The sequence below is a fragment of the Onychomys torridus genome, chromosome 7 (assembly GCF_903995425.1).
Source record: "Onychomys torridus chromosome 7, mOncTor1.1, whole genome shotgun sequence".
NCBI lineage: Eukaryota > Metazoa > Chordata > Mammalia > Rodentia > Cricetidae > Onychomys > Onychomys torridus.
Window position 1 is genome coordinate 99,904,882 of NC_050449.1, and position 14,270 is coordinate 99,919,151.

The following is a 14,270-nucleotide window of genomic DNA, read 5'->3' on the forward strand; positions in this document are numbered from 1 at the left end:
CCCATAGGAGCCTGGGATATCTGTCTAGATAAAGACTATACACTAGCCTCTGTCATTTTGATAATTCTTCTCATATCTTTGACACTGATGGCTAAGCTAACTGTAGCTTTGTCAGATAGATAACAGCAGGTAATCAGTTTCTTCCCTCAAGGCTGCAGCTATCTTGTTTGTTCATTAGTCAGTTCACTAATTAATTAAAGATAATAGGTCTCTTATTGAAAAAAGGCAAATAGGTTTGCCTTACAAACTTCATATTAAAAAAATACATAGGTTTCTCAGATTAGTGACTACCCTAACTGTCATCATAGAACTCTCATCCAGTAACTGATGAAAGCAGATGCAGAGATAGATCTACAGCTAAGCCCCAGGCTAAGCTCCAGGAGTCCAGTCAAAGAGAGAGAAGAGGGATTCTATGAGCAAGGGGCATCAAGATCACGATGGGGAAACATACAGAGACAACCAAACCAAACCAAACTAGTGGGAACTCAAGAACTGTGGACCAATAGCTGTGGAGCCTCCATGGGACTGGACTAGGTCCTCTGCATAGATGAGACAGTTACGTGGCTTGATTTGCTTAAGGGGCCCCCTGGCAGTGGGATCAGGATCCATCCCTAGGACATGAAAAAGCTTTTTGGATCCCACTGCCTATGGTGGGACAACTTACAAGGCCTTGGTGCAGGCAGAGAAGCTTGGACCTGCCTCAACTGAGTGTGTCAGGCTCTGCTGACTCCCCATGAGGAGGCCTTGCCTTGGAGGAGGTGGGAATAAGGGTTGGGATGGGGAGGAAGGCTGGAGGGTGGGAGGAGGGAGGGGATCTATGGTTGGTATGTAAAATGAATAGAAAATTTCTTAAAAAACAAATAAAAATTTAACACTTTCTCTTGAAAAACACACACACACACACACACACACACACACACACACACACACACACAGGTTTCAAATGTAACTTTTCAATAAAAGGACATCCCTTAAAAAAAAAAAAACATAAAATTGACTTGATCTAGCTACGTTGAGAGACATGTATTATAGGTTTTTCTGGTTATGTTTCTCTATATATTCCCTTAATAATAAACTGGAAGCAGAGAGTACATTGTCCCTGTCCCCTTTACAGGCTGAAAATGCTAAGTCAAAGGCAAAATTCCCTTTGGGAGAAACCTGTTGTTTACATGTCAATCATTTTGAGATAGTTCAACAAAAATAAAACCTTGACCACTGAATGAAACTCATTATGCTGTCCCATCTAGATGATGGGCCTGCGACACTAGCTTGACTGCATGATTTTATGATATGGTCCTAAATACAGGAAAGGAGTGCCATGATGGTCCAGCTCTTCCACATAAATTAAAAATTAAAGACAAAGAACAGGGGATCCAGGAACAGTCTGGATGATATGAGGGTCTTTTTTTTTTTTTTTTCCCTGAGACAGGGTTTCTCTGTAGCTTTGGAGCCTGTCCTGGACTAGCTCTGTAGCCCAGGCTGGCCTCGAACTCACAGAGATCCGCCTGCCTCTGCCTCCCAAGTGCTGGGATTACAGGTGTGCACCGCCGCCCGGCAATGAGGGTCTTTTTAATTGGTCCCCTTGGCTAACCACCCTACTCTCAACACTAGCCGGATTACTTTTTTTTTTTTCCAGAGCTGAGGACCGAACCCAGGGCCTTGGGCTTGCTGGGCAAGTGCTCTACCACTGAGCTAGATCCCCAACCTGCCAGATTACTTTTAATCCTTATCCTCTTACTGACCTTGTGACCCTGCTTGACTAACAGGTAACAGCTTTTGTGTGGGAAAGAGTCAATACAGTCCAGCTCATGGTCCTCTGGTCTCAATATTATCCCCTAAAACCCCAGACACACAGGACTCATGATTATGTCCTCTCTAGTTACTTGTAGAGAGGGGAATGAAGAGGCCTAACTTAATATTAGCGCAGCCATAATAGGCTGCAGACTAATAATCCTGGGACTAGGCCTCACCATTACAATAACCAGGAAAAGCCAGAAACTGTATCCTGTGGGAGTGGGAGACCAGTCAGAATTGAGACAAACAAGTACTAGATGTTCTTACATAATCTATATATAGATTGCCAGTTTTCTTGCAGCAACACCAGTACCAATCACTGACAAAATATCTGTTACCTCACTCCTGCCCAATCAGGAGTTCAATCCCCATCTAAATCTGGAATTTCCCTATCCCCACATCCTTTACTCTTTAAAAACTCTGCCATAACTGAGCTCAATGCACTCCCTCATCCAACCACTATAGAGGAGCAGACAGAGAGCCCAAGCTTGAGCTTGCAATAAAGGCTCTTTGCTTTTACATACAAATTCAGACTCCTGATGGTCTCTGGGGGGCTCATGACAGGGGGTATAACATTATGATTTAGAAGATAGCACTGGCAATAAGTAAAGACTTTACAAAGACCTTTGAAATTCATGGGACATTTGATATAATTTTTGAATATTTTGCTCCAAAGAAGGGAGCAAGGACAAAGTGATTTAGTAACTACAAGATTCAGTGGGGAAAGCTCTTATAATAAAAATTTTAGGTGCTGGTGAACTATAAAAACATTTACTGGCAGCATAAGTCTGGTGATTTGCGTTTACATGCAGAATCCATGGAAGGAAAGATGGAAGGAAAGGATGAACCTTACAAAGTAGTCTTCTCACTCTACACATGTACCTCATCATGCATGCCTACCTTATATCATGCACACCCACAAATAATAAATTTAAAAATTTATGTATCACTGAACAAAGCCATTTCATGAAAAACTTCTTCATGAAGCTAGGTTTTACGTGTGAGTACACACACACACACACACACACACACACACACACACACACATCACTATCCTATCATGCCTTCTTCTTCCCTTGAGTACAAGTGGCTTTTAGGGTTCAGATCATAAAGTCACTTGTCAGGTATGTGCTTTTGTTCTCTAGTAAGACTCTAAGTATCTCAAGGCTAGAAATCTAGCCTCTGTTCACGGCAATAAGCTAAGGGACTTAGGCATCACTTAGAAACCGATGCCAGGAAGTCCAGGAGTCTTTGGTCAGGGATATAGTGGAACAGACAAAGCTTACCCGAATCCAGCTGAGGCTCTGATAATCATAGAGGCTCTCATACTGACATGCCAGCTCTCTACATAGAGGGATTCCAAACTCCCAGCTCTGTATAAAAGACAGGAACAGGGTTTCAGCACCTCAAGCATCTTAATAATGGTTAAGTTCACACTGAACATATAAAAGACTAAAACAAAAGGTACCTCCAACTTATATATTAAAGGGAACATAGTCTTCAAAACAAGTTTATATAGAGGAACACACAGCATTGTTGTTTTCTAACTCACACAGAGCTTTCTGGTTTTTGCTCAAATGTGTTATGCCTCTCTTGACTATCTTTACAAGAAGAGGTTCTTCTTAGTATGTTTTGGTCTTTTATTTTTATGTTATCTCTTAAAAATATATTTATGCCAGGTGGTGGTGGTGCACGCCTTTAATCCCAGCACTTGGGAAGCAGAGGCAGGCCTGATCTCCAAAGCGAGTTCCAGGAAAGGCACAAAGCTACACAGAGAAACGCTGTCTTGAAAAACCAATGTATATAATATAAATATATAAATATAAATATATATATATATATATATATATATATATATATATATATATTTATGACAGGCATGGTGGTGCACACCTTTTATCCTAGCACTCAGGAGGCAGAGGAAGGTGGATTTCTATAAGTCTGAGGCCAGCCTGGCCTACAAAGTAAGTTCCAGGACACCCAGGGCTGTTACACAGAGAAACCCTGTCTCAAAAAACCAAATTACTCAAAATTACATATTATATATATTTACTTTTTTTGTTGAATTAGTCTATATTAGATTATAAACTGCATAAGGGAAAAAGTTATGCTTATGTACTTTATTTTCAGATCCTAAAACAATAGCATGCATGGCAGCTACTCCGTATTTCTTTAATAAGCTAATAAAGGGACCATGACTAAGGATGAATTACATTAGGGAAAATGATGGCGATCAAGCAGAAGGGCTGTCAAAGACCTGCTGTCAGCCCCGTAGTACTTCTCTAGTTGGAGAACAGACTGTTTCTGTGATACAGTTTCTGTTCCAGCAATAGGCCCATCTAACAGGTTCCTGAAGAAGGCTGCAGTGAACTTCATTCTAATGAACTGTTCATTTCCTTCATATTATTTTCTTTTTGTGGTATTGAGGACTGAACTCAGGGCCCTGTGAAAGCTAGCTATGTTCTTTACCACTGAACTACACTTTTATCTTCCTCTTATTATTATAGTATTTTCTTTCTCTTGGGTACTTAGAAACATTAGTTTATATGATACTTAATTCAATTTATTCTTCCCAACTTCCAAATACTAATTCAAACTTACACATGATGAACTTAGTTACCTATCATCAACCTCAACTATTCTTTGTTTCTAACAAAGATGTCATACACTAGAGCTGAAGTTGAAGGGCTGAAAGTCTTGTTTTCTGACACCTACCTTGCCTTTGTTGAAGTAGTGGATGATCTTCCTACACAGTCCCTCTTTCCGCTGCCACTCAGTCTGGGATGGGTAGTGTAGGAACTCCCGTAATGGCCGGTCTTCCCACTGCAGCAGCTCACAGTAAAGAAGCAGGGTGAATGCAGCCTCTGTAGGGACAGACAGCATAGAGGCTCAGGGCTTCCTCTGGGGGCCCAGGAGCAGCTAAGCAAGAATATCAGAGCAAGGCATGGGTAGCACAAATCGGGAATACTAGATACCAAAGACAGTAGGATTGTCTAAGATAATAATCCTTGTTCACAGAATGAAGGAGCCATAAATGCTCCTAGTATTTGGTCACCTGTTTTGAGTCTCAGATAAAGAATAAAGAAAGGTTCACATATGGAAACTTACTAATTTATAAGCTTCTTAAAGTATATACATATATGAAAGGAATTTAAATGGAGTCATTATATAATGGGGGAGATGATGCCCCCACTAGACATCTTATGCCACCAAGTAAACCCTCCAGTGCCAGGAATGAGCTATATCTTGTTGAGTATCTGGCCAAAGGGGTCCCATAGAACCTTTAAACAACACAGACTATTCTTAAGGCCATTGGTCATTCTTCACCATGGTCCTGATGGTAAGAATCTGTTGCTGACAAAACCACTTACTTATGTCATCAAACTCGGAGAAATGGAGCTGGAGCCCAGCTCGAAGTTTCACCTCCTACTGACTATTGTTCATGTTGCTGGAAGGTACTCCACATTACTGGAGGTGAAGGCAATCAACAATACCACCCAGCTACAAACCCTATGACCAACAACAGCAACCTGCCTGTAAGATATACTGGTACAATAGTGGCAAGAATGTTAGGGAAGTAACCAACTACTTTTTGATTGGATTTAAGGCCCATTCCATGAGATAGAATCCATACCCGATACTACTCAAGTAGCCAAGAATTTGAGACTAGATCTGGGAGAAAATCTACCATTATTTTTCTGCTAAAGAAACAGCAATCGAATGACTCTTAATGATATATTGCTACACCCACAAATCAGTACATTGCTCAACCCTCATTAGAGAAGCATTTTCTTTCCGTTGATGGTAATTAATAGAGAGATCCACAACTTAACAATATGCAGACAGTGAGAGACTTTGGAGCACTCAGTCATAAATGGGATGTCTTCATCAAGTCCCTCCCCTAAAGGCTCAGGGATCCATGTGGAAGGAGAGGTGGGAAGATTATAAAAACAGAAGTGATGAATGACTCCAAGGATGCAGCATCTTCTAGACACAACAGAAATGATGCACATATGAACTCAGAGACTGTGACAGCAGGCACAGGATCTCAATAGGTTCAAACCCTAGCTCTGAGAAGGGGAAGTAGACATCAAAGCCCCACACCTAACCAAGAAGCTATTTGTAATTGATACCTACTGGGAAAAGGGGAATGAATTTTCTAAAATGGTATCTCACTAGGTATATCAACTACACTCCAGCATAGGCCTCATGCCTAGAAGTAGTTGCCAATGCAAAATAGACTCCATGTTTGGTTTTTTTGAGCAGGGGATTTTTATTTCATTTTGTTTTGCTATTTTTTGTCTTATTAATTTTTTGTTTGTGTTTTCATTGTTTTTGAGAGAGGGAGATGGAGAGGGAGAAGGGAGGGGATGGAGAGGGAAGTGAGAGGGACAAGGGGGAGAGGGAGAGAGTGTGAGTGCATGAAGTTGGGTGGGTAAGAAGGTGGGAAGGATCTGAGAGGAATTGGGAGGGGAAAGAATATGATCAAAATATATCTATGGAAATTTTTTAAATAAAAAAAGAATGGTCCAGCTACTTTAAGGCTATGTATAAGTTGCCTTGCTTTGGGTGACACATATACTTGAGAGCTTTTAAGTTCATTTCTGTTCACTTTACTCCAGTCTTTCTAACCTTCTTACAATTGGTTCTATTTGGTGAGCACCAATTCATCAAGGCTTCTGCTAGCACTTAATCTGCTCTTGCCTACTGCTCCAGGAAGTGTTCTTTCCTCTAATTGTTACTGTTTGTAAAAGAATAAAAGCTAAGGAATGTGAGTGGTATTAACCATGTGATGAGTCTGGAGCCAGAGACTGTTTCTGGAGGAATCTGTTGATACTGGACTCAGACTGTAGGCTTAGTAATATTTTATATGCAGAACAGTTAGTGATAGTTACAGAAAAACACAGTATCCTTAGATGCTTAGTGTAAATTACAAGAGATAAATCACACTGAATTGCAACCATGGTCCAGAGCCCTATTAAAGAATTATTTTTCTTCTTCTGTTTGGTTTTTTTTTTTTTTTTGGTTTTGGTTTTGGTTTTGGTTTTTCGAGACAGGGTTTCTTTGTAGCTTTGGAGTCTGTCCTGGACTAGCTCTGTAGACCAGGATGACCTCGAACTCACAGAGCTCCACCTACCTCTGCCTCCCGAGTGCTGGGATTACAGGCATGCGACACCGCCTGGCCTGTTTGGTAATTTTTAATGGCCTTTCCCCACTAGCAAGGTAACAGTTCTAGCTTTTGCCAGGATTTCTAGGCCATACTAAAAAGTGTTCATATGATTATAAAGAATGTTATTCTAATCATTTTGTGATCCATTTCCAGTTTTCATTGGTCCACTCTCTGAGCTTCTCATTCTTCTCTATTTGTGCCCTGACACTGATATCTCTTACCAGACCCTCTTATGAAAGTTGGAGAACCATGTGACATCTTTGTTACCATTGTTGTGATGGCTAGTCTTATGTCAACTTGACATACAAACTAGAGTCATCTGAGGGGGTGGGACCTAAATTGAGAAAATGCCTCCATAAAATCTGGCTTTAAGGCATATTCTTAATTAGCGATTGATGGGGGAGGGCCCAGCCTATTGTGGGTGGTTCCATCCCTGGGCTGGTGGTGCTGGATTCTACAAGAGACCAGGCAAGAAAATAAGCAGCACCCATCCATGGCCTCCACATCAGTTCCTGCCTCCAGGTTCCTGCCCTTTTTTAGCTCCTTTCCTGACTTTCATCAATGATGAATAGAAATATGGAAGTGTAAGCCAAATAATCACTTTCCTCCCCAACTTGCATTCCTCCCCAATTTGGTCATGGTGTTTTGTGGCAGTGACAGAAATCCTAAGACACTTGTCTATATTATTTTTACATGTAACACTTAGAGCTACAAAATACAAAGTATAGCACTTCTCTGTTAACATCTATAACTCAACCAATAGCATAGTCCTTGAGTTTAGCAAAGGTCTATATAATACATGGAATTAATTTTTTATATTTTAATTCTTTATTTATTTTTATGTGTATAGATTTTTTAAACTTTCTTTTTTATTTATTCTTTGTGTTGTGTTTTTCACATCATGAATCTCCATCCCATTCATTTCTCTGTCCCTTTGTATCCATCCTCTGCTCTTGCAACTTCTCCCTCCAAAATAAAGTAAAATAAAATTTTTTTGGTTTTTCAAGACAGGGTTTCTCTGTGTAGTTTTGGTGCCTGTCCTGGATCTTGCTCTGTAGACCAGGCTGACCTTGAACTTACAGAGATATGCCTGGCTCTGCCTCCTGAGTGCTGATATTAAAGGCTTATGCCACCACTGCCCAGCTGTAAAATAAAATTTCAGAGGAAAAAAAAAAGAATAATCAATCTCATTACGGAAGCTGTAGTGTGACACGGTGAGTCACACAGTGAGTCCTTTTACCCATTTATCTTTACTTGCAAGTGTTCACTACAGAGCCATTGGTCTGGTTCGAGGCCTCTGGTTTCTCCTACACTATGGATGCTGGGCCCTCACTGAACTCCTCTTGGTTATCCTGCTGTTGCCTTGTGTTGTGGAGATCCTGCAGCTTTGGGTCTGTAGGACCAGTCCCTTCATGTGCTCCAGTAGATCACAGATGGGGTGATGTTGGGGTGGGCCAACTCATAACCCTGGGCCTGGGCCTGGGTAGTTGCAGGGTTGGTCAGCCCACCAGCTTTCCCTTGTTCCCACCACCAGGGGGAGCTCTCCTGCATTGCCCTGGCTAGTTTACCCCTCGCATCAATGAGTAAGGGGCGGGGCCAGTTCTCCTGCTTTCATGTCCTCAGGGTAGGTTCTCCTGAACCTACACCTTCAGGGCCAGCTCTATACTATGTTCTCCAGGAATGGTGGAGTGCTGAAGCTGATAAGTGGCAGGGCCAGCTCTCCCACTCTTATGACCCCAGGGCCAGCATGTATAGATGCTTAGTCTGCATGTATGTTTGTGGACCACATGTATGTAGTGCCTGCAGAAGCCAAAGAGGGTGTTAGAGCCCCTGGGGCTGGAGTTACAGATGGTGTAAGCTATCATGTGAGTGATGGGAATCAAACTTGGGTCTTCTGGAAGAGCAGGCAGTGCTCTTAACCACTGAGACATCTCTCCAGCTCAATACAGGGAATTTATAATATTCTTTCCCTTCACCATCCTTTCAGAGTTGTTGAGAGCATGATTAGTAGGTATAAAGAATGGTAAATTTAGTCATGTTATGCAGTGTCATATAATCTCTCTTAAAAATATTTATGTATTTATTTAATGTGTATGGTGTCTTGCCTGTATGTATGTATGTCTGTGCACCGTGTGCATCCCTAGTGCCCTCAGAGAGTAGAGAAGAATGTTGGATCCCCTTGCACTAGAGTTACAGTCAGTTGTGAGCTGCCACACTGGCGCGGCAAGTTGACCCCAGTGCTCTGGAAGAGGAGTGAGCTTGCTTAATCGCTGAGACGCCTCTCCAGGCCCTCTTTTCATTTTTTTTTTTAATTTTAAAACTAAAAATTAAATTTTTATTACTAAGAAAAAAAAAAAAAAGGCCGGGCATGGTGGCACACTCCTTTGAACCCACACTCAGTAAGTAGAGGCAGGTAGATCTCTGAGTTTGAGGCTAGCCTGGTTTGCAGATCTAGTTTCAGAACAGGCAGGGCCACACAGGGAAATCCTGTCTCAAGAAATCAAAATAATATTGATAATAATAACAACAACAACAACAACAACAACAACAACAACAACAAAGAATCTGCAGAGTATGATGTCTAAAAAGCCTCTAGCCACACATAAAAGAACAATAGCTCCAGAGTCCCTTACTACCTAGGCAAGTGCCTGCACAAATGTGATACACCTGACTAACCCACTGGTGCTCCCAGAAAAGGCTGAGAGAGAGCTCCTCTGCTGAGGGCAAAGTACCAGAGGAGGCCAGAGGGAGTATTCTGCTTCCAGAAGGTGGTTGGCTGGCACAGGTGAAGGCTCCACACACCTCCTATGTGGAAAGGCACACACATTAACTGTGTCCTTGCAGCATCTAGTCATGCTTGGTGGTTGTGAAACCACCGGTCGACTCTTCTGACCAAAGCATTCAGCACACGCAGGAGACAAAAGGGCAGCCATCTCGGCAACAGATGTAGAGAAAGGGACCAACTGTCAGGAACCCCTTTCTTCCTTCCTTCTGCTGATGCTAGCTAGCCAAGCACCTACCTATGCTACCTGCCAATCCTGGCGAAGATGTTCTGACTCCTGTTACGTCCAAGCAGTGTCCATGCCTCTATGGCTTACAAAGCTGAATCAACAGTGTAAGCAAAAAGCAAGCAGAAAATACCACAAACATTTCGGAAAGATGTGCTTTTCCCACCCAAGGAACCCTTTATGCATTCGCTGATAACTCAGCTACACTAAAACCGTTTTTAAAGATTTCTTTCTAATCAGACTATACGTACAAGTCAAAGTTACTCTTGTCCCACGGGACGAGTGATCAGTTCAGGGAATGCCTAGCAGCTCACACTAGAGCAGAAAGAATTTAGGCTAAAGGTAAAAGAACCTGGTATTTTAGACCGCACAGTTTCTAGGCCAGGAAGTACTTGCATCCTTGGAGTTGCTCAAAAATATGGGAGTCAGCTCATACTTTCCAGGTTGTAGAGTCAAGACCAGCAGTAAAGTGAGCGACCACCCGGCTTCTTGGAAGGAAAGGGCCTGATCCGTTTCTGGGTCACAATAATCTCACGGGCCTGCTGTCCAGGCAAGGGGCGATAATTCCCATTTCTCTTTGCATTTGTTCTCGCACAACCACACAGACTGGGGCTGAATTTCAACATCGTGTACAGCTATGATGGGTCATGAGCCGCGTTCGAGCCACAGGCACCTTCCACCGAGGCTCTGGAGGAACAGACTGGAGTTCCCACCGCACCGTGCCCGAGCCCAAGCGCCGAAGCTCACGTGGCTTTGAGTGGAGAAAACGCCATAGGGCAGGTTTTGGATGGGGAAGTCGGAGTCCTCGGCCACCCGAATAAAAGACATGCCGGGCACTAAGCAGGAAAGCCCTCCGCGGCAGGGGTTGGCTAGCGGGGCTGTGCTTAGGACGAGGATCAGTCTAGCGGAGCTGTGCTTAGGACGAGGATCAGTCTAGCGGAGCACTCTTAGACGCAGAGACCGCCCCGACGTGGGACTGCTCCTCCCCCGAGGCCAGTACCCCCATACCGCCTGGCAACACCCTACCCGCCCCCTCGGGACCGCCTCCCCACCACAGGCACCCTTTTAGCACCCGCCCGGGGACCATCCAACACCCTCCCCTCTTTTCATTTTTGAAGACAGTCTCACCACACAGCCTAGGCCTACCTCAGACTCATGATCCTCATGTATTAGCTTCCTGAGTATAGACAGACCAGTCATACCAAGAACAAGCCTGCCCCGTTCTTCTTGCCAAGTTGTGCTAACAGAAAAAGTAGCATATACACAATGTTCTAACATCTAGATACAAGGGTAAGGAAGCAGGGTTTTCTGTTTTTACTAATTCATAAACTCCTAGTTAAGGTCTGCAAATAAGAATAGCTCACATTTCCACATTTAGATGACAAATTTAAGTCCTTTAGTCTGAGGGATAAGAATAGGGTCTGGTCACAGTGGAAAAGATGGTTCTTCGGGGAACTATGGTACAAGGGAATCGAACAGAACATCCATGCATGCATTCTCCTTCATTCAGAGCTGCTCTCAGTAAACAGATCATGACGGGTGCTTTGCATAGACTGTAGACATAATGAAGAGGCTCTCATCTGGCCTGTACTGGAAGCTCAGTGTGGGAGCTGGTGTGCAGTTGCAGAGGAAGAGCGGGATCTACCAATGAGTTCTAGAAGTGTCAAGATTAAGGAGACACTCCTTTGCTATGGTCTAGTTACTTTCAGTGTTGCAAGACCTAAGAAAAGTTGTATTTCTGAGGAGTAACAGAACTTCAAATGTTCTAAACCGGGTGCACCAGAATTTGGAAGTCACTCTTGAGTCCTCAGAGACATGGATAGGAGCAAAGGTGAACGGAACAGCCCCAGATAGTAGAGGACATGCATGAAGAACAAAAATTTCACCTGGTTTTCCAACACTACAAAGGGGCAGAAGGACAGGAGTGAGGTGAAGGAATACCTTGGGATCCAACATTGCTGAGATCTGGAAGTATCCTCCTGGGGCCTTTCTCTGTATAGCCCCCTAAGTCTGTCCTAATGAAAATACAGCTCTTCTCTTTCCCTGACTCACCTGTGTAGTTTTCAGCCTGTAAGTGCATGTCACAAAGCTTATGGATGTATCGGATATACATTTCCTCTTTGTTAATCTCAGATTTGTAAAAGTTCTGTAAGAGAATGAAATCTATGTAAGCTGCAAGAGTCTGCCCCCTTTGAAGGTCATTTCTAAGCCCCAGCCAGCCAGCAAAAAGCCTGCTGTGCCATCAGGAGGAAAGGAGGAAGAGCCTGTGTCCTCTCACCATTAGGTTAACAGTGCAGCCAATCTTCTTGTTCTCTGCTTCTTCTCCTTTCATGCAGTCCCTGAAAGAGAGACATAGACATAGACCATGATGTGAAGTGATATCTCCTGGGACAATACATAAAACAGCAGTATTACTGGAATATCAGTATGGTCAATTCTAAAGGTAGTATGCCTTCTAACAGGAAGTACTTCAACAGAAGAGGACTGTATTGTGAAACCCCCTACCCAGCTTTGCAGCCAATCCTGGGTTCAAAGATCTCTGTTGAGCTCCTTGTTCTGGTATAGAGCCCAGATGCACCATCAGGGCAGTAAGTGGCACTTACCAATTTCCTTAGTACAGAAGGATATATTCTATAAGGCAGAAGGCCAAATTCCCAAGTTCCCCAGGGAGGTAGAGAGTTATTCTTAAAGGGCAAGTTTCATTTTATTAGAAAATGTGAAATATAAGCTATAAATCTATTCTAGAATTCACATAAAGTTATAGACATTACTGTCAAAGCTGAGGAGGTACTTCTTAGAAGACTTAGTTTGGCAAGTCTAAAAATAAGATTCACACCAAAGGTTCAAGTCATGTTGGACCACAACTTGTAGAAGAACATTAAGATTTTATATATAACTTATGTCTAAATGCCATGTATGTGTAGTTTTTATTATACACACATATACTGTCAATAACAGTTTAAGTTCTTGGGTAAAGGAAAAAATTCTCTTGATTTTGGCACAGACTTTCCTGCAAGCTCATTTGATTCATCATTATTTATTGTGTACCTGTCAGGATCCTGCCTTCAAGGAGTTGACTCTTTTCTGTCAAACTGAGTCAGAGAGATGGCAAATGAGGTATACTCAAGGCATGCACAGCAAGCCTGGTAAGCTCCTGGCTTGGGAAAGCCTCTCTGATGCTTTGGACTGGGGAGCTACTCTAAGAAAATGACACAGCAAAAAACCCAAAACAAGCAAAAAACAAAAAAACAAACCCTGAAGGGAAGAGATCATTGGAGAAGCAAATGGATGGGGATCTAGAGCACAGCCTTCGAATCAGCTAGAACTTGCATCAGCTTTGGCAACAGAACTTCTCACATGTACTTCATTGACAACTACAAGAGTAGCCTTCATGAATGCAAATGAGATTAGAGGCACTGCATGTACAATTAACATATTAGTTTTTTTTTTAAAGTAAATAGAACCACCACAAAAATCATGGTCTTTTTCTCCATGTTCACAAGGAACAATACTTGGGGGCTGGAATGTGGAATGTAAGCATTGGGAACTGTAAGGACACAGGGCACAGACCAGTTCATGGTTGAAGACAAGTGAAAGGCTGTGTACTTGTTTTATAGATACCACACTGACACAAGAAATGGAGAATGAAGTTGGTTCTGGCCATAAGTTTCATTTGTTTATAGAAGACTGAAAGAAAACCAGCTAATTAAAAGAAGGCCTTTAAGTCTAAGACACTGTATGGAGGTATTGTGTTCCCCAAAATATTGTGCACCCTAATAAACTTATCTGGGGTCAGAGACAGAACAGCCACAATATTAAACATGAGGATAGGCAGGGGTGGCACATGCCTTTAATCCTAGTATTCCAGAGACAGAGATCCATCTGTTCAAGGATACAGACAAGCATGGTGACACACTCCTTTAATCCCAGAAAGCGAGCCTTTAATCCCAGGGAGTGGTGGTAGAAAACAGAAAGGTATATAAGGTGTGAGGACCAGAAACTAAAAGCATTTGGCTGGTTAAGCTTTTAGGCTTTGGAGCAGCAATTCAGCTGAGATTCATTTGGATAAGAGTCAGAGGTTTCCAGTCTGAGGAAACAGGATCAGCTGAGGAACTGGCGAGTTGAGGTAGCTGTGACCTGTTCTGTCTCTCTGATCTTCCAACATTCACCCCAATACCTGGCTCAGGTTTGATTTTATTAATAAGACCATCTAACAATTCATGCTACAACAGTGATTTTGGGTCTTTCAGGTAGACGGTAGTGAATATGAATAACCTTCAGTAAATAATGCAGTAAGA

At 42.6% G+C, this 14,270-nt stretch overlaps 1 protein-coding gene across 7 annotated transcripts in view; it reads right to left on the reverse strand.

Moving 5' to 3' along the window:
- Dock3 (dedicator of cytokinesis 3) overlaps positions 1-14,270 on the reverse strand; it is a 391,678-nt gene that overhangs the window by 35,134 nt on the left and 342,274 nt on the right. For all 7 annotated transcript variants that reach the window (XM_036193576.1, XM_036193574.1, XM_036193572.1 and 4 more), the window contains 4 exons: positions 12,251-12,311; positions 12,025-12,118; positions 4,510-4,658; positions 3,081-3,167 (listed from right to left, as the gene is read on the reverse strand). In XM_036193576.1, coding sequence (XP_036049469.1) covers positions 3,081-3,167; positions 4,510-4,658; positions 12,025-12,118; positions 12,251-12,311 — 391 coding nt within the window. The remainder of the gene's footprint in view (positions 1-3,080; positions 3,168-4,509; positions 4,659-12,024; positions 12,119-12,250; positions 12,312-14,270) is intronic.